General features: G+C 39.0%; 1 protein-coding gene and 2 pseudogenes across 2 annotated transcripts; 1 reads left to right on the plus strand and 2 right to left on the minus strand.

The window, feature by feature from the left end:
- The first annotated feature begins 268 nt into the window (after positions 1-268).
- On the plus strand, positions 269-17,184 carry LOC148720545 (neural cell adhesion molecule 1-like). 2 transcript variants are annotated; one of them, XM_088739812.1, is made up of 5 exons: positions 269-555; positions 643-1,005; positions 5,727-6,011; positions 8,149-8,445; positions 15,944-17,184. In XM_088739812.1, the coding sequence occupies exons 1-5, from the start codon at positions 498-500 to the stop codon at positions 16,039-16,041; spliced, it is 1,101 nt and encodes a 366-aa protein (XP_088595938.1). In that variant the 5' UTR covers positions 269-497; the 3' UTR covers positions 16,042-17,184. The 2 variants fall into 2 exon arrangements, with proteins under 2 accessions (XP_088595938.1, XP_088595939.1); XM_088739813.1 differs by having other exon boundaries at positions 15,947-17,184.
- LOC148720546 (uncharacterized) lies at positions 8,528-9,912 on the minus strand (annotated as a pseudogene).
- LOC148720547 (uncharacterized) lies at positions 9,950-15,232 on the minus strand (annotated as a pseudogene).
- Positions 17,185-21,246: the final 4,062 nt, after the last annotated feature.

Genomic DNA, 21,246 nt, shown 5'->3' on the forward strand with positions numbered 1-21,246 from the left:
CCTAGCGTTTTCTAGAAATAGAATATCATATTCTTAAATTAATCTTCTTTCTTTGTCAGCAGCCTCAATCGGCATTTTTCAAAAGGTAAACTCACAAGGGCTGCAGTACATTCGGAAAGGAAAATCGAACGTCAGTCTTCTGGTTGTTTCGATTTACTTCTCGTGCCGCAAAAAAAAAAAAAAAAAAAAAACCCCGTCGCGATTGCGGTTGACAACCACGTGACTCGCGTTGTATAAAGAGCGTGCCACCAGTCATGTGTTTGAAGAAGAAAACCATGAAACCTCTTACCAAGGAAGTGTGATCGATATTATCTGATGACCATGTTTTGGAATAGGCCTTTTGGTGCATCTGTCTATAACAAGGTCATCTCTCTGTTTTAAGATTAGCGTGCTCTTTGGTGTTCACTTCGGAAGCCGATAATCAAAGCGAAATTGGCTGGACCGTTGGCCAGTACCGTGTGTTGTTCTTAGCGTGCTGTGCACGGGGAAGTTGTACAATGAATTCCTTTGTCTGTTCTCGAATAAAGACAATTGGGTTGTTCGTTACGTTATTTGGTAAGTCAAACGGTAAATTATCAGTAAGAACTTCGAAGGGATTGTGACTGAATTTATTTTGTTTTATTTATTCTGATCATCAACTAGCGTATGCTGCGAGTGAAGACACAGTTTACTTTTCTACTAAACCCAAAGATAAGGAGATATTTGTTGGCAAGGATGTGCAGTTTGATTGGGAATATGTTGTGAAAGACGTGCAAGATGTTCGATTCGGGGTTGTTGTCGGAAACAGATATGTGGCCTTTCTAGTTAAGACTAAGAACGGAACTATACAGAACAACCTCTTGGAAGACGTTGGATGGGTTCGGAACAGAGTCGAGATCGTCCCTGACAAGAAAGCGAGTTTTAAGATTAGGAATGTTGAATTGGAAGACTCCACGACTTTCTTTTGTCAAATTAAATATGGAATTGGAAAGACCGAAACCGATGCAGTGAAGCTGTCCGTTGTTGGTGAGTACAATGCAAGGAATTTTCCTTATTCTCCGGTTATTTAGACTTACGCGCGCGTAATTTGATTTTTTTTTTTTGGTCAGTGCACAGGCTTACCATCTTAAATATCTGTGGTTTCGGGTTTCTATGGTAATGGGTTCCTGTGGCATTTACATAGCCGTTATCAATGAAGTTCAAATGTATTGCCTCTAGAGTCTGTCCCTAGTAATTAGTCTTAAAAAAAAATCAACTCCGAATAAAGATTAATAGTTTATTACCTGTTTGGAAGTGTTTTTTTTCTGCCAGAAAGTCTCAAAATCGCTCGTTTGGGGCTTTCAAACTGAGTTCGGCGGTTAATTCGGCTCGCTCTTCCCAGCGAAGAAATGCGACATTAGGGAGGCAGCTTAGGCCTCCAGATCCCACACCACCCTCGTATTCGAGACAAAAGTGTTTTACCTTGTAGGTCTTTTTTTCTCACCGAAATTCAACAGGCCACAGAAGGATTATCCAGCTGTTACAGTGACTCGGTTTTGAATCATTCCATTCAACGGTTTACGAGAAAATGAAACGCAAAGTCGTAGATTTGGAGCTGGAGCTCTTCTAGGATCCGGACATGAGGGGTCATCAAAGGAATTCCAAACATGCGCTTCGGTTATCGTATCTAACACTCAAAGGGTTTTCCTGGGAATGTGGACAAAAACTTTCTCGATTCTTATTGGTCGATCTTGGCTTACGACATCCGCCAGAAATACAAAGTAGCGCCTTTGGAGTTCCGACAGAGGATACAATTTTTCAGATTTTTCAGATTTTTATACCTCGGGTAAGGTGGCTGGGTCCGAAATTTTGAAGACTGATTACTAGGGACAGATTCTGGAGGCAATATATTTGAACTACATTGATAAGGGCACAGGAACCCATTACCATAGAAACCCGAAACCACAGATATTTAAAATGGTAAGCCTGTGGTCAGCATTTCAGATCAGAAGTAGTCGCGGAGGATATTCAAAACAGTCTTAAAAATGTGTAAATTAATATTGCCTTAATGACAGAGTGAATTTATTTTTGAACATAGTGAACGGCCGTTGATTTTCCTAGTTTCCTTTTTCGAAGAAACCGAATATTGTACAGGGTGATAAATGGCTGTAATGTAGCGGCGAGTCCCTAGAGATATAAATGAACAGATATAACTTATTATTCATATGGATCAAGTTTGCATCATAATCGTTTTATTAGTGACTTCTGGAGAAGTCCCAATTCCGGTAAACAGGCAAGACCACATCACCGTAATCTCGTGAGTGGGTTCTTTAACGTCCCCTGCCTAACCAAATTAACTAATTAATAGATGCAGAAGACGGGACCTACGGTTTATTCGTCCTTATCCGAGAAGACTAGAATGTCTATCCATTTCTTGACATTATAGAAAGGTAGCGCATTCTCCTCAGTTATTTTAAGACCTTGAGTGTTGGTCCGGCCGGGGCTCGAGCCATCGACCTCGACCTCCCGTACAACAGTCCAGCGCTCTAACCAATTGAGCTAACCGGCAGGTGGTTAGGGAACTGGGAAGCGGAATTAGCAAGTTTTTAATTGCATCGAACAAGAAAAAATTTTATTTGTTTGGATTCTAGCACGTAACTGACTATTCTGTTGATATGTGGACAAATCTATTCTAAATGCACCTATTTGGACAGGCTATATTGGTAGTAGTACATTTCATGGATATCGCGTTCGAATTAGCAAGTTGTTAATTGCATGCCGGAACAAGAAAAATTTTTATTTGTTTGGATTATAGCACCTAAGCGACTATTCTGTTGATATGTGGACAAATCTATTGTAAATGCACCTGTTTGGACAGGCTATATTGGACGTTTGTTCGTCAAGGAATTTTATTTAGGAAACGTTTTTATGTTCGCGTGACTTTCAGTTTGTTCTACCATTCTAGTGCATTCTAATATAAAATCAACATGAGAATGACAGCAGCTGTTCGCCGATTTCTAACCTTCGCGAAGTGCTTCTAGTTCTGGATTAGCATTTCCACATGCGTCAAAGTTTTTCTTCGAACAATTTTAGACCACGAACTGTCAACATCGTATTTTATTTGTGATACATTCAGATAAGGATCAATTTGCTGTAGTTTGCGGTGTCTTCCGTTTTGAGACCCAACCGTGAAAACGTTTTTCCTGAAACATTGTTTTTATTGCTTTTAATTTTTTTTTTTTGGTAAATCGTTCCATGAAAAGAACTGAAATAGATGTTTTCCTCCGATTTGACAATTAAAAGAAAATTGCCCTCTGGCCAACTTTTCTTGACGATATGGGTTCTGTTTATCATGGCATTTGGCTATCTCATTTTATCTACATTATTCTTCGTATATGTAATTTGTTTCTTCCATTTTCTGAAGACAGGGGCTCAAAATCCGCAAATTTGACTCAGTCATGAAATTATAATTTTGTAACTTCAATACACATTTTTGTTTTGTAAAATCTGTTCTTATAAACATCCCTTGAAGCTTATCTATGACTTCTGTCGAAGAAAGGAGAAAATTACGACCATTGGGTTCACCAAAAACCCAAAATTGAGTATTTAAGTTCGATATGAAAGTTTGTCAGTATAATCATAACTTTTTTGTTCTGATGAATATTTATACAAGTTTTGTGTAATTTTGTTCTCAATTTTGGTCAAAGTGCTGTTCTCTTGCCTATCTTTCTAAAGCAAACTTAGGGGAAAATATTTAGTGAAGCTAAGGATAATTGTAAAAAAAAAATGGTGAATAATGATGTTTGTTTGAGGCAGAAAGGAAGTTGAGTGAGACTGCTTTCGCAATCATGGTCAAAACCAATTAAATTACTATACAATTTATTATGAAAATTATAGCATTTATGGGAAATTTTAATAAATGTAGGTTTTGTTTTTCTTTTTGGTAACTTGCGCAATAAAATTGAGTGGAAGAGAATTGGGACTTTCTATGGAGTAAAATGTTACATGATTGTCTAGATGTATCAGATAGAATATTTTCTTGCTTTTAACTACAAAAACCTCAATCTCTTCACCAAGATGAGCCATCATGAAATCTTGATTATCTTCATTGAAAACCTTAAAACCATCCGCATACAAAAATTTTATTAAGACTACACAGCTGGAAAGAAATATTTTTTATACCAGTAGTAATAATTATTTAGTGTATAAAGGAAGTGGTTACTTGATAATACATGAAGACACTAACTGAAAAACATTTAATAGTGAATTTAACTATTAATATGATCATAGGTTAAAGAAGATAAATTTCTTTATGGTATGCAACTGGTAGAATGAGCGAAGTGAAAGAACTTTTACTGTAGAAATTGCGTTTGGTGTGTAAATTGTGAAATGTTGCTTTTAGTCAGCTTTCTATTTTTAATGTCTTCATTAATGATTAAAAACCATTAGCTTGCATTTTCTGGTAGGTGAATATGACCACAGGTAAAAGACATTGATTCATACAGTCTCTCTTCGTGTCTGAAATTAAACACTTTCTTTTTTCACTTTTTTAATAAGCTCTTTACCACCATGGCTATATCCTAGTCAGTCAAAACTTTTAACCACAATTTTCCAATAACAGCTTAAAACCTTGAGGGACTGAGATTTAACTGTGATGAATCTTCCATAGAACCCATAATAGTTTTTATCTCTGCAACCTAAAAACGTGTAAAATAAAGATTCGCTATCAATCATGTTTGAACCTTGTAATTATACTCAGAGTAACCAGCATCTAATTTCTCCCAGCAGTCTCATTGAATGTCATGGTTGAATCAAACTTAAAGGTCATTCTAACAGAGAATTGATTCTTTTCTAGAGAAGCTTTTGATTATCAGCTATCAGTTCCCCGATAAATGTATAGAGAACAGTCAGGAGAATGTGATGTCAGGCTGGATAGGGTGTCCTTAGGCCAAAGATTAACCTCAAAATGATTCACTGTTCAAAGACTGTCTTCATGTGTGCTTAGGATCTTGCTAATAATCTTTGTACTCCTCTTAATTATCACATATTTTAGTAATTCTTGTTACAGTCTACCATACAATTCCTGTGGAGAATTTGGTGGTGGATCAAAACTTATAATCCCCTAATTACTATTTTCCTTTATTCTCATGACTTGTCTGCTTGATATTGTACTGATATTGTGAGGAGAATTTCTGTAATGGTCACTAATGGGAAGCAAAGGCGCACTAGGGCTGCTTGAGAAGCTATTTGAGATGGCCATTTTACATCAACTCAGTTGATGAAATGACACTTATCTTTGAAAGATTATTTCTCTTTGGAATCTCAAAACAAACTCTCTGTCGTAACTTCAAAACTCTTTCTCAATAGTGGGGGTAAAAAGTGAACAGTTTTTGGAACATAGCCGTGTTCTCCTTTACAAACAGTAATTGGTAAAATTTACCCCCTGTGGTACATCTTTTTACTGCCTAAAATTGCTTGTAATTCTTGAAAATTTGACAGGAAAACTGAAGGATTGCTGACCACCAGTTTGAAAATTTTTTTCCTGTCATGTTTAGAATAAGGGAGAAAAAGGACGTAGTGTACAATCAACAACAGCAACAACAAGAAATTCATTTTTTATTTACTTAACAATTAAAATACATAATAATAATGTAAAAATTCCTACCTGCAAATTGAAATAGCAAAGCTATAATTGTGCACTTGGAAATCATCTCCTTTTAGCTCCTGATTGTTACAATAATTCATGCTTTATTTTTGTCATATTCTAGATCTCTTGATAGATGAGGCTGCCTCTGACACCAGTGAAGAGTCTTGGCTAAACCACAAGATAACAGTAGTTTGTGCAGTAAAGATTCCAGAGGGCCACAAAGCAACGTTCTCATGGATGCACATTCCATCTAACAGGACAGTACCCAAGAGATTGCATGATGACACAGGTAGCAAAAGCTACCTTACAATGATCACCAAACAAGATGTCGAGTTTGAGACGCTGCAGTGCCGAGCTGAAAACCGGGCCACTGTGAAGTACCATAAAATCGATATAAAAAAGCTGAGTATGTATTATGAACCTTGTAATCCCCAAGATCATGGTATCAATTCTCCCATCTGTCTGTCTTTCAGTTTCTAGAATTTTAGCTCTGAGAATCTGGTATTACCCTTATTTGTACTTAATTTTGCAATTTTGGCAAGACAGTTTCATGGGATTCAGTTTCATTTTTGGGATTTCAAAAGGCCAATTTGAGGATAGGTTATTAAATTCATGGTTCAAGGATTCTTAACTTCATTTTTTTTTTCATAACCTCCAGTTGTTGAAATGTTACAAGAAACTTGTGAATGAGAACTACAAGAAACCAGTGAATGGCAATTTTGAGGACTGCACAAAAAATATTCTATGGAATGTGCACATGAGTCTTGTGATTTAGATGAAGATGATTATCGTATTTACACGTGTATAACGCGCGCCCATGTATAATGCGCACCCTTGTTTTTAACCTAATTTATCAGAAAAAAAGTTTTTCACAGCAGAAAAGACAAGTTAATATATTCGCACAATTATTTATTAAGACAACAAGAATAAGAAATTTACCATATCGTTAACATCAATATATTTTGCCACCTAGTTGTTTATGACATTATTGATATCAAACTTTAGGACTTCAAGCAAGGCCTAGCTAATTTGACGATTCCATGGCCCGGTAAATATTATGAGTGAGCAACAATATGACCGAAAAGTATCGAAGATTTTGTGTCATGTCCACAGGCGGACCAGGCTCTGTCACAGGCGCCTCTGTCACAAGTTCTTTGACAGTGGATTATTATAGAGTTTGTATAGTGGTTTAGTTGGATTTGCTTTCGAGCTCCGTAAATATAAAGTTGTGTGAAATAATGAAAGAAATAAAGTCTTACCTTCATACAGAGTAGTCTGTGCTATCTTGTCGCGATTTGAGGCCGTTTTGCTGTGTTAGTGCTAGGACATTGAGCTGAAACACAGCAAAACGGCCTCAAATCGCGACAAGAACAGCAGACTACTCTGTATGAAGGTAAGATTTTATTTCTTTTATTATTTCACACAACTTGATATTTACGGAGCTCAAAAGCAAGTCCAACTAACCACTATACAAACTCTTATAATAATCGCCATATATCCATTGTGATAGAGCCTGGGCCACGAGTATCATATTGTCATATTTTTAGAATTTTCAAATTAACGCTATCCAATTTTCTGGCCGTATAGACAAACAACAATAGAACCACGATGAATTCCACCGCGTGTGCTTGCTTCACATAAGAAATTGGCGCGTTTTTGCTTATAACAGCAAATCAAGTACTGCTTTTCAATATATTTCTTGGTCGCTTTCGTGCCTCCCATTGAAAAATTCCATGTAACATGAGATATCTTCACACACGGCCAAATTTGCACATTCCCTCTGAAATCTGATCCACGTGCCTCTTTGCACACTTACGAAAATGTTAAGCGAATTTTATCTTTCCTTTTGATTTTAGAGTAAAAACTTAATGTCCACCTATAATTTTTCTTTGAAAATAAGTTATTTAATCAAAGCTTTAAATGTGTTACTTTTTCTGTTGTGTTTTTAACGTATGCAAGTTAGGACGTGCGTGAGAAAAAGTGCGCATTCTACACGGGTAAATACGGTATTACATTACACAAGATACATGCAGAACTTACCTGTAAAACTGGTCAATAATTTTGATGCATAGCCTGTTGTGGTTTTTTAGTACATATAAATAATTTTTTTCTGTGATTTGAATGTTCTCACAATTACACACGTGAGCATTTTTATTTGTTGGTCATCAATTAATTTGCAATTCTTTACAATCACAAAAAAACACGAAATTAAGTACCAGTAAGGAAGGTTAAACATGATATTTCAGCTTGAAACGGTATATGAGAGGGAGAAATTCCTTTCATACGATAAGTTAAATTATAATAATATATCAATTTGGACTCTGGTTCTTGATGTCACCATTAACATCATTTTGCTTTTGTATCATGTAAAACAAATAGATTCCATTTGGCGGAATTTCAAGCTTTTGGGTTACTTGTGGGTTTCTAATCAGCGGTTGGCTGAGAGTCTTACATGCAGGTTGTAAGCTATCAATTGATATCAGGGAGGAAATCTCTCCAACTATCAACCCAAGTGTACCCATGCTTTTTTGTTGTTATTGTAGGTCCACCTTCATCACCAAGAAACCTTAAAACACAAAGACGATTTGACCAGAAAAGTGCAGAAATTTATATCCAACTTAAATGGGATCGCCCTTCGACAGATGGTGGCACAGAAATCAAACAATACATAGTCCAATATGTGGCTGAAGGTCTCCCATGGAAGTCACCAAACACAGCCAAAACCACAAGTACAGAGTATAGTGGCCTGAGGCTTCCAAATGGAAAATACAATGCAAGAGTGAGGGCACAGAACAAAGCAGGTCTAGGGCCACCTTCAAATGACGTACTTATAGGTCTTGGTAAGTTTCTATACTTGTGACTCTCTTTATTTAATATTTACCGAAACAGTGCGGTACACTCGTCGCTCACTTTCGCGTCCACTCGAGAAATACACCTTAAATTAGTTTTATCTTTTCTCTTTTAATGTCCTCCACTTTCTTACACTTAACGCTCAGTAAAAACTACGCTCTTATCCAATTACAGCTGTCAATCATACCGAAAGTTAAGAGTCACACCATTTCCGGTCACGCTCCCCTAAAAATCAACTCTGTAAATTTTTTCTCTCAGATATGGGACCAGTTCTTAGAACTATAAGTCAATTCAAGTGCTAGATTCACGGTCAGCAATGAGCTTGATTTTCGCTCTCACATCATTTGCTGCCCTTCTATTCAGTACCCTTCTGATGGGTTCTTGCGCTTCAACCTCGTTCCCCTCTGCTGATTCCTTGCAACAACTTCTTATATCGAGGGGGCATACAAGCTGAAGTGGGCGTCGGATCTTGTTTTCGTTGAGCAGTAGGACAACTCCCCTCACAACTACATCTCTTCCTTTGACTTGTTGAACCACCTTTCCTTTCTTCCATTCCCCTCGGTTCCTGTTCTCACCTACCACTAAGACTATCTCTCCTATCTCGGGCACTTGTTGCTTGTCCTTCCTGTTAACTCTGTGTGCCCCCATGAAGCTGTAGACATGCTCTTTCTGCCAACGACACCATACGTGTTCTCTGGCGTTCCTTTAGACGTCTGTGCAGCTTGGTAACTTCCTCCTAGTTTATTTCAATATCCGCTAAGTCAGGAGCGTCTTGGCCCCACATGAGTATGTTTGGCGTCAAGGTTTGTGGTTCGCCCTCGTCACTCTCAACGTATGTTAGGGGTCGGTTGTTGAGGTGCTTCTCGATGTCCATGACCACCGCTTCAAGTTGTTGAAAGGTGAGATGCGTGTTTTCTAACGTTTTGTATGCTGTTTTCTTGACTTCCTTAATAAGCCTTTCATACATGCCTCCCCACCAGGGAGATTTAATGGAGAGGTTAAACTGCCATGTAATCTCTTGCTGCGCGAGGAAATCTGGCAACCTCTCACTGTTGCGAATCCTCTTGATCCATGTTCCCGTTGCCTGAAATGTTGCGGTGTTGTCTGAAACAATTCGCTCAGGTCTCGTTCGTCTTGTTATGAAGGCATTTAGCTTCCTTTGGAATTCCTCGGCAGTTTGGGTTCTGGTCAATTCCAGGTGTACCGCTCTTGATGTAGTACAAGTGAAAATCAGTATCTATGTTTTGTCCTCCTTTGTCTTATTTCCTTGGTACTTCAGCGGTCCTGCGAAATCCACATCTACCTACTGGACAGGCCGACTGACCTTAGTGTGAGACTCCGGAAGGGTGGAAGTGATTGGCGCTCCAAATGGCTTGCAATTGGTAGAGAACACCTTCCATACATTGCAGTTACGTATCCCCTTCTTCACCAGGGTGCGGAGTCGAGGTATCCACCATTCTTCTCTCAAGGTTAATAGTATGGAAAAGGGGGTATCTAGGACAATATATGGAAGCGTGCTGTTTCGGTCTTCGTCACGTGCCTCACGATGCTCCTAGGCACAGTTACACTTTTCAACTGCTTCCTCCACTTGGTCTGCTGTTTCCATAAGGGATCTGAATTTTTTGTATTCCATCCGTTTTTTTCATCACACGCCTGTTTATAGATCCGTTTTTCCTCCACAGTAGTCGGTGACAATATGCCAAGGGAGTCGTAAATGCTGCCTAGGTGGCTGAGAATAGTTTTGTTGTTGGCTGAGAATAGTTTCTTCAGCGTGTCGTCGAATAGTTAATTCAAGCGTGTCGTTTTCTTTGTCCCAATCGAGTCCAAGTATCTTGCTTGGATTAGTCATCCCGTCACTCTCTATTTCTAGACTCCCATTTGTGTACTGGGAACCTTCACAGCATGAAAAATCAAATTTACGTGAGCGTAATGACAGCGTAAAGTCAGCGTATAGTTTAATTTTACACAACTTTACGCTTCCTTTACTCTACGTAAAGTTCAGCTTTACAGTACCTTTACGCGTACATATAAAGCTGACGTAATGCAACACCAACTTTACGTAACACCTTTTTGTTTTGCGTAAAGCTTGTGTAAACCCTACTTTAAGCTTGTGTAATGCTAAAATACAAGCTCCTTTACGCCAAATATATATGTACATAAACACTCTGGAAACGTTAAAAATGCCGGTAAATACAGCGGTAATCGGGAAAATTTTCTTCCCAATTTTTTGTACTTAAGATGTGAATTTTTCCGCAGCACCGCCATCATAACTGATGAATACGAACCATCCGCTTGATATGGCTCTTACCAGATGCACGGCCAAGTTACTCATGTAGTACTAGTCGTGAACGATTATTTCGGCCTTGGTAGGGCACATCAGCACGGCGTAGCCAGCAAGGTCTCGTTTCCGCTCTCAGTTTGAGTTCAACTTTAAAATATAATGAGGTTGATGTAAGCACCCTCTCTAACCGCCAGCTCCACGTTAAACATGTGGTAGCTGTTGAGAACTGTAAAACAGTTCTCTCATGACATGCGTATGGCATGCAAAAAATTGTAAAAAACACCAATGACAGCACTAAAGCACACGCACAATCCCTAGGTACAGCTCATATCGTACGTATGCGCACAACCATATCACCCGTGAAGTGGCAGCCATGAACAGCTGTTTCGCCCTTGTTGTGGCTCATTAGCATGGCATAGCCAGCAATGTCTATATTTGCATACGTAAGCTTTTGAACGAATCAATTGCAGTCTTCATCAAGTTTTAGTGATGGAATTGAATGTTATTGACATACAATAAGAATACATTTACATACCGACCTTAATATGTCTTTACGTGGGTAGTATAAATTTGATCTTTAAGAGCACTTTAAGCGACGATGTGAACAAGCGTAAAGCTGATTCGACACCTTTATGCTAGCTTTAAGTCAACTTTACGTACCGACCGTGTAAATTGATCTTTAATCACCTTTAAACAACTTTAAATACAAGCGTAAAGTTGGTCATTCAACTTTAAGCAAATTTACGCCATATTTACACTTTACACACACTTTACACACTTTATTTTTCTTTTTCTTACAAAATGATTTAGATTATGTTGACCCGCAGATAGCAAATTTGCTATTCGAGGCGGGTCAATCATCAACAAACATTATTTACAATATATAAAGAAAATTAAAAACTAAATAATTAGATATTGTTAAATTATAAAAAGAAGCATAGCTGGCAAATACATCAATAATTGTTCAATAAAGTATAGAAGCAAATACATTAGTACTGAAAGCAATCGGATCAATTTGTTTTAATTATGCAGTCCTTGAGTTTAGAGGAGATCTTTTCAACATCAAGATAAGAATCTTCATTATCTAGTATCTGCAATAAAGACGTTTTAATTTGTTTATTAAAGGAATGTTTTGATAACGTTTTGAATTCTTTCGGTATCTTATTCCAAATTTTGACACCAACACGCGAGAAAGCCTTTTTTTGTAGGTTAAGTCTAGAGTACTTTGTACTAAAGAGCTGCGATTTGGATGATCGAGTATTGTAGGTATGAATATGAGATGTTTTAGTAAATAGTTTCAAAATATTAATGGGAGCCCTCTGGTTGTGCACGTCAAACATAAGTTTACTTACGGCTTCATAATATAGGAACGTAACAGGCAGAATTTTTGCTTTGGCAAATAAAGGGATGGCATGCATTTTCAAGCTGTGAGCTTGCCTCCTCCAATATCTGGGTGGATTCTGATTTGAATCTTTCCATTTCTTCTAAACCTTAACCAGTTTTCATTAGGTTATCCACATAGGTGTTCTCCCGCAGCATTTGAACAGTTTCCCAGACCTCTTCAGGTTGTTGGTTGTAGTGATGCTGTAAAGTGGCTCCTAGTATGAATGGGCTTGCCTCTGCTCCGAAAGGTGCTGGCGTGAATCGGAAGTGTTCTTCTACTCCATCTTTCTTGAATAGGAGGCGGAGTCGGTATCTCGGTCTGCTTCCTTTATTCCAATTTGTAAGAACGCTTTTTCTATGTCCCCACGTAAGACATCGGTCGACATTCTCGCCCTGATCAGTATGTCCCACATGAGAGGCTGTAAGGGCGGTCCTCTATACATGCAGTCATTGATACTGTTCTCGAGGTAGTGAGGTTTTGCACTTGCACAGAACACCATCCTGACCTTTGTAGTAGTTGCATCTTCTCGAATCACTGCCTTGTGTGGCATGTAGAATACACGGTCCCCTGTTGGACGATTGGAAACCTTTTCAATGACTACGCTTTCTTCCTGGATCACTATAATCTTCTCATACTCTTTCTTTAGCCTTACGTTCTGCTCTAACTTCTTGTATGCTCTTTGTAGGCTTTGTCTGCTTTGTGTCTCGTTTTTCTCCGCTAATTTCCGTCCTGGGATCCAGGGAACGTTGACTTCGTATCTCCCATCTGTCTTTCTTGAAATTTTCTCAACGAACTCCGTGTGTACGTCCAGCTGGGAGTTTTATCCCCGATCTTCTACTCCTAACACTTCCAGACTGTACAGCTGCTCGTAATCGCTTGACTCTCTGGTGAATAAGCAGTCACCTGTGCACAATCACCGCCATGAGTGACCCACCCTAAGGTCGTCCCCTCGACTATCGGCTGTCCAGGTTTCCCTTTAAAAACATCTTTCGTTTTAATTCGGCAATAGGTACTGTCTCCCAGGATCACATTGATTGTGTTCTTGTATCTCCCGTGTTCTTATAGAATCTTTTGTCTTTTGTGTGGTCATATTTCCATTTCAAGGTGCATAAGTCTGGTCTTCGAATGGTCGTGAAATCTGCCATTTTTGCTCCCTTGACTTCGATTCTCTCTCTCGCCTTCCCATCCATTGCATCTATGGTTAGGTCGAAAGTAGCCATGGATTGTCTCTGCGTTCCGCTCAACGTGACGATTTTCCGGGTTTCGTGACGTACCGGGCTCAACTTAAGCCTCTTGATTGCTTCCGCCGAGATGAAGTTTCTTCCAGATCCCGTATCTAAATACGCCCATAGTGTTTTTCCGTCGATCTTAACAGGGATGATAGCTGGGAGTGTCTCCTCGGTCGACGGCGTGTACACAGTGAGTAGAGGATTCTCGTTTTTGTCACAAATACTTGTGTGGTGTTTCCCTTTGCACTTGAAACAGCCACGGCTTCGACATTGTTGGCTAATGTGTCCCGTTCTTCCACAATTGTAACACAATCGGTTATCCCTTAAAAACTTCCTTCTGCTCTCTAGTGTCTTGTACGTTTCGCACCGTTCTCCCCGGTGGCTTTGTTTGCGGTGGAGGCAGGCGGGTGCTATTTTCCTTTGATATGATTGCGGTTTATCCTCTCCTTCTGCAGCATACCGGAGTCTCACTTTCCTTTGGTTTTCTCGAGCGGATCCAGGCTGTTCTTCCATTCTGTTCCTCTTCAGCCATCTCTGTAGGTTGTTTATAAGATCCTCCATTCTCCAACTCTCCCAATTGTCATCGATCCGTAAAAGGTCGGGTTTCCCGTGTGGCAATTTGTTTAGTGCGGAGATCACGAACCCTTGTAACATGTCAGCTTCACCCATCGTAACTAGCGCGTCAAAGTTCTTGCTGAGACTTTCGTAAAATTCCCGAATTCTTATGAAGTGTGTTCCATTAACACTTGGAAGATTTACAGTTTCTTGAATGTGGGCATTTATAACCAGCTTGTTTTGGCCATACTCCGTCTTCAGTCGTTCCCACGCTACTTTGTAACTGACCTCGCAGGGCTTTAAATTTCCAATCGTTTTTCACGTACTGCAGGGGTTACCATCTCCAACAGATAGCCAAATTTCTCTTCCGGACTGATTGGTTTGTTGTGGATTCGCCTGACAAACATGTTTTCGAACCTAACCCAGTCGATAGGTGTTCCTTTGAAAGGTGCGATCTTCAACTTGGGAAGCTTTGCGTGGGTTACTTTGGCCGCTGTTTCCATCTCCAACTTTTGCTCTGCCACGCGTAATTCAGCCCTGAATTTCTCCTCCCAGAAATCTTTCTCTTGCTGTTGGTGTTCTCGGGTCACGCGTTCCTCACGTTCTCGTCTGGTCTCTAAATTCCGTCGTTCAATTTCGTCGTCCTTTCGTCTCTGATTTTCCAACAGTTTCTCGGAGAGCTTGCTCTTTTCTTGTACAAACGGAGAAAACTCACTCTTTTTGTCCTTCTTCCATTGTCGAACCTCTCGACGTGAAATTCCAGAATCCAGCTTCATGCCTTCCAGTTGTGAAATAAGATCCGTAATTTTGTCGATTATGCGCGTTCCTTGTTTTACGGCAATTTCCATCTCTCAGTAATCCCCACACTCTATGAGCACATCAGCCGGCTCCAGGTAGCATTATAACTTCGTAATCTCCTTCTCTACGTTTCCTTCAAAGAGTTCTATCTCCTCTGAAGGTTGTTCTCCTTCCAACATGGCGCAATTGTTTCACTGTTTCAAAGACGCAGTCAGCCAATTTTTTTTTTCTCAAACGATGTAAATTCCTTTGTCGTCGTCTCCGCTGTTTCTCGAATCCTTGTCACGGCACCACAAATGTACCGAAACTGTGCGGTACACTCGTCACTTACTTTCGCGTCCACTCGAGAAATACACCGTAAATTAGTTTTATCTCTTCTCTTTAAATGTCTTCCTCGTTCTTACACTTAACCCTCAGTAAAACTACGCTCTTCTCCAATTACAGCTGTCAATCATACAGAAACTTAAGAGTCACACCATTTCCGGTCACATTATATTCTTTTTTATATTAAATTTTTATTTTCCATTATTTATACGAATAATATTACAACGATTTACAATAATTGTACCCTGCGAGCAGAGGCCAGCTTCGATCTTCCTAGATTACTCCTCTTCCCGACTAATCTAGGAAGATCGAAGGGCCTCTGCTCGCAGGGTACAACAATTGATAAAGAAAACAAACAAAAAAACAACTAACTGATAAAAAATTAACATTAAAGCAAACCCAATGAAAACCATTAACCAATTGACCTTTAGGAGTCTACTAGTATCTAATTTCTCCTTGCAATGTCACCCCTGAATCATACATCAAGAATCACACATCACGCATCACATATGATCATCGCACATCAAGGTCACAAAAATAGGGGCAATGATCACCCACTCAAGCAGCCCTTAAACGACAAACAAATTCTACAAGTCAGCACCTTGGAAAATATATTCTTTTTTTAGAGAACAGTAGAGAGAATATGCATACTGATGTTAGGGCATAGAGGGCCGGCTAAGGCTGTTAAAGTTGGTTTTCCTCACACGTAGTACAAGGTAAAAAGTATAGATAACAGATACAAAAGAAATAATGCGTTGCCAGCCATACAATAGTCTTTAGAAGAATTTGTTTGCCCTTTTTCTTCCAGGAGTTAAAAAGGTTATCAGCAAATTAAACTGTTAGGAAAATTAGAACACCCTGATTTCTTATTTATATCAGTATGACTCTCTTAATTCATGTTAAACTGTTTCTTTCAGAAGACTTTAAACCCTCACAGCTACCAATTTCTGGCAGTTCCAACATGCGCTGTCCAGAGATATTACTCCTGCTCTCTTTTTTGGCATGTTTCTTGTAACATGTGGCTGATATATTAGGATGTTACAGAGAACCTACTTTCAGGATCCTAAATGTTTGTTTATCAATTAAAAAAAGAAAATAGAGTAATTGTAAGGAAGAACACCCGGAAAAAAACTGTTAGTCAACTCACAAGCAACAGTTGGCCGACAGTCAACTGACAGTAGGCCGATAATCCCATTGGACAAACTACCTTGTTAGAGAGATAATAGTGCAGCAGAAATGTTAGTGTTGAATTGAGGTAGGAACTCATTTTAAAGGTGATTCACAGAGGTTCATTAATGTTTTCAGCAGGAAGGCAACTGGTTTTTACAGGAAGGGAAAACTTTAACTGAACTTCTCTGTAAGATAAACTTTCCTCTAGATGATCAAACCAGGTGGGCAAAACCATCCTCATAACCAGTCAATTTGCCCAGCTAGTGCCAGGCCCTTAATGAAACACTGGATTCAATGTATGCAGAGTAAGATCAGCATCTACAAGTACAAGCATCTATAAAAAGTACAAAGTATTATTTTGGATGTTAATTCTAGGGTATAATTATTGCCATAAAATACATAAAAATTTTTGCAATGGCCAATTTGTGACCTGTCCGTTATTTGTCGGCCAACAGTTGATAGAGGCTAGAGGGGTGATGTTCTTCACAATTCCGGACAAACTGAAAGGCACTCAGGTTTTATACACACACATATCATGCAAAGCAATGATCCTCACAGGTGACCTGTATACAATACAATACAATACAATACAATACAATGTTCTTTATTTCAAGAGGGTAAATACATGATTAACCCATTAAAGAGTTTTCTAACACATGGCCCTATAAATACACATACACATACTTGTTGAGAGGGCGATTTAAACATAATCGTTGAGAGGGCAATTTATACTAATGTCATATGAAATGACCCCAAAGTTCCCCTCCCTCCCCCCCTCTTCTTATACTTGTAAATACAAAATCTGTACAGTGCAGATGTAAGTTTTGAATCAGATCAATATGTTTGTTTGGTGGCACGGATAAGTATCAAATTATGGGTTTCTACTCTCACTGTACTTGTCCTTTTCACCTGAAACACTATAAAAATATTGCATTGAGATTTAACTGGCCGATGCAGTGCACCCATATAAATCTTGAAGTTTATCTGAGATTTGCATCACTGCAAGTCTTAACCTTTGCTCACAAAACTGAAAGGGAATGCATTCACTAAAGCTTTTTAGTGACTTTTTAGTGACTTTTGCAACTGCTACTTCTCCCTTTTTTTCTCAGTGGAAAGCATGCTAACAACGGAATTCTTCCGAGCACCCCAAAGCGTTTCACAAAAGTTACCATAGGGGGGGATTCTTCATGGCGGCAGCACTGCGGCTTTAGAACAGTGTTCCTGTAAGCATTAGATCAAGTTTTGACGATGGGAGCCATAATTTTGTCTAGATAACTGGAGCTAAGTTCGGTAGGGCAACTGCAAGCCGAGACAATGGGCCGACCCGGGTTGTTAGGTTTGTGAATTTTTTGTAAAAAGTAAATACGAGAAGTTCTAGGAGTGGTTATGATGAGATTTTTTGCTCTGGCCGGAAATTCTATTTATGAAAGTGGTCTATACCCCATGTCCATTGGAAGAAAGAACTTTGAACTCGGCATTTTGTAGATTGGGTGCAGCCTGAAGGGTGATATGGTCAAAGAAAGTACCATTTTGGGACATTGTAGACAGATAAGCAGGCCATGTCAGAGTTAACCAGAACACATGAAAATCACTCAAGAGCTATTAAAGTTTGCGTTATTACATAATGCGTTAGGAAAGTTATTACATTTCGCGTTGAAAAGTTATTACATTTTACGTTAAGTGATTTATTACATTTTGCGTTGATGTTATTACATTTTGCGGTAATTGTTATAACATTTTGCGTCAGTATTACACTTTGCGGCGATTATTACATTCTTCCGGCGTGACAAACGTGAAAAATCAAAAACAGCTTTTGACAAGGGCATCCTCTATACGTCTAAGCATCCCTTGTTGCCCTATGACTTAGTCATCTAGCGCTAGTGTTTGAAACTGCTGCTTCCCTAACATTATTTGTTAGACTTCATCGCTTAGCCGTTTTTGTTTAATAAAAGTTTAAAACAAGTGCAAAATATCCCTTGTTCATTTTGAAAGCATAAGTGATTTCATGGAGCGAAAGATGAAACGTTGTTGCAAAAAAATTAGGGATTTCGATGCTGTAGGACATAAATAAACATGACACTTTTCCAAGTTTCAGGTGTATGTATTTTCCAAAGTATTCGTCGACAGTTTTCGCTACACATTTTTAGAGTTCCGTGCCTCCCGGGATTCACTGCTCAACATCGATAAATCCCTTTTGTTATTAAGATGAAGGGAATTGATAGGATTTTGCTTCAAAATTTCACTCAATTTCCGGACCATTTCTTCAACGAACGTCTTCATTTAAGAGGATTTAAGGATTTACAGCTTTTTCATGAATATTTTGAAGGAAAATAACCCCCAAGAATTCTCTTTCATAAACGAGAGGGGAAATTAAGAGATTAGAAGAAAATTATTTATCGCATTTGTTCGCGATCTAGTCGGTAAATTTGAGTGTCGAAGGCGATCAAAAAACGTGATATTTTCCCGAGTTTCAGATCTATACTTGAAATCTTTAAAGTATTCATCGAAAATTTCCGCCCAGTAGTCGTCGATTTTCAGATCTCTCTGATAGCAGTCATGTTTTTTACTGTTATCATTACTACATAATTTTCCCTAAATTATCTGGAAAAGAAAAACAACAAAAAAAAGGAATAGAATTCGCGAAAAAGCAAACATTACTGGTAGCTATATTTTTACTTGACCGCTTAATATGCAAATGTTTGATTTTACTAAACAAAAGATTTTCCACAACTGATAACTTAAAACAACGGCAAGATTCAACATTATTGTCCAGGTAAGGTTTTGTCGCCAATGCAAATCGGTCTTTTGACGAAAGTCTTTTAACATGACGAACACTCCCTCGATCCTCGAAACATACCACTCGTTACAAGTCAAGAGTCTTTTAAATACTCGCTGCACTAAATGACCATGAATGAGAGCATCTCCAACGATTTGCTTGCTAATTCCACCAGGTCAGTCTTTTTTTGTCCAAGTAATCTACTGTTCATCTTGGACTCGCAGAAAAAAGTTTATCACCAGCTTGGAATCGCCATTACAGCCGTCGTGAGTCCAGTGCCAATATTGATGAACATCCTAGTCATCTTGGCAATCAAGAAAAATAAAGAGTTGCAGACGAACTCTTCCATTTTGATCACCAGTTTGACCGCCTCTGATCTCTTAGTGAGTGCAGTTTCTGCCCCGTTGATCATCAGTTTGGATGCGATAATTCTTCGAGGAACTGTATCAAAGGAGATTGTGTGCAATATAATTGACATCAATAGATTCATGTTGAGCACTTTTTACCGTGCGTCATATTACAATCTAATTCTGCTCAGTTGGGAGAGGTATGTTGCGATTGTAAAACCTATCAAGTACAAGGTAATAGTTACAAAGAAACGCTTAACGAGATTTGCGGTGATCGCTTGGATAACAGCCCTCACATCACCGATCTTATTTTTCGCATTAGAAGCCCCTGGTGTTGTCGGTTGGATCCTACGTATTATATATGCCATTGTTCAGTTAATCGTCTTTACCCTGCTGGTATATTTTTATTGCATGGTTTATATTAAAATACGAAAACGGAACCGAAGCCAAATCAGCCAAGTCAATGCTCTGATTAAAGCAAAGATCGAAAGAAGAATTGCCTTCACGGCGTTTCTACTGACAGTTGCCACTTATATTGCTAATGCTCCTTTAGGGATTGTATACATCTTAGCACTACGTTCGCCTTTTTTCCGTAAAATTTCACTTTTGCGATGGGCGGAAATTTTCCTCCGGCTAAACTCCCTTGTAAATCCTGCGCTGTATTTTTATAGAAACAAAAGATACAGGGAGGCTGCACTTAAACTGTTGAGGTTTGGTACAAAAAGGGAAATTCAGCCAGAAGTTCACATTGGTCACCTTGAAATACAGCATCAATATTCCTCTCCGTCTGTAAATGTTAAAGAGCTTGTCTCTACAGAAAGACCTCAACACCTCACACGGTCACAGTCCTGGTCAGCGGACACGTGCATCGTCGCTGGAACAGTAACTTTGTCTGAAGAACCAGCCGTCGCGATAAAGGACAGAAGAATGTCATGTCCACCCTTGGTAAGGCATCAAAACCAATCTGAAGTTATCCAACCTTTCACCTGAACCGTCCAGGTGCAGATTGAACTTTCACCCAGAAACAAACAAGCAAATGTATAGGAAGACAGAGTCATAGTGTGGTTGTAAAAATGTTCAGAAGTCACTTTACAAAAGATCAAAGTCCTAGCATGAAAATGCGTCTCTTAAAACAAAGATCTCTCTTCATAAATTAATTGAAGTTGAGTCTCAGCGAAGCAACTCAGCACCTGAACAGTTTTAGGGATTGATTGTGTTGCCGGAGAGAACCGTTTGACTTGAAGCACGGGAAAATGTAGGTGACCAGGTGCCAATTAAACTTAGTTTCACTTCTGATTGGTTGAGAGGGGGTCCAATCGCAAAGCAAAGGAAAACAATACAATTCTAGGATCAGTTTCGACTTTTAGTAGCAGGTGAAAATGCCCTTCAAGGAAAGTCAGTATGGAGAAGCAAACTTCATGAACACTGCACGCAAGATGAATTCCCAAGACAATACAATGAATACAGTTTTGTTTCCTCTAAAACTAAAAACCGTCTGCCTTTTTTAAGGTTTATTTCTTGGTGTATTTTCCCCAAAAGAGCTTAGATTTACAGATAATAGAAGGATGGGATGGGGGGGGGGCGCAGTTCAACATGCTCCCCTTGGGGCTCATCTAAAGCTTGGCCTCGAGAGACCGGCTTTAATTGGAGATCAGCGATGACTGACACAATTTTCTTTTCATTCTTTTCGTTCTATTTTACTGACAACAGAAGCATCATGGGCTATATTTTTACAAATTTATCTGAAGCCTATGTCAGTTTACATGTTTTTGAAACATATCTTTTAATCATAAAGAAATCCGATACTTTCAATGCTAATGCGAAACTGTTAAACTTAAAACGGAAAAAAAAGGCGAGTATAGTGCTAAAACGCATGCAGCCCCTAAAGGAGTGATAGCAATAAAAATGGAAGCTGTCAGCTGAAACG

Source organism: Stylophora pistillata, chromosome 11, assembly GCF_964205215.1.
Source record: "Stylophora pistillata chromosome 11, jaStyPist1.2, whole genome shotgun sequence".
Taxonomy (NCBI): Eukaryota; Metazoa; Cnidaria; class Anthozoa; order Scleractinia; family Pocilloporidae; genus Stylophora; species Stylophora pistillata.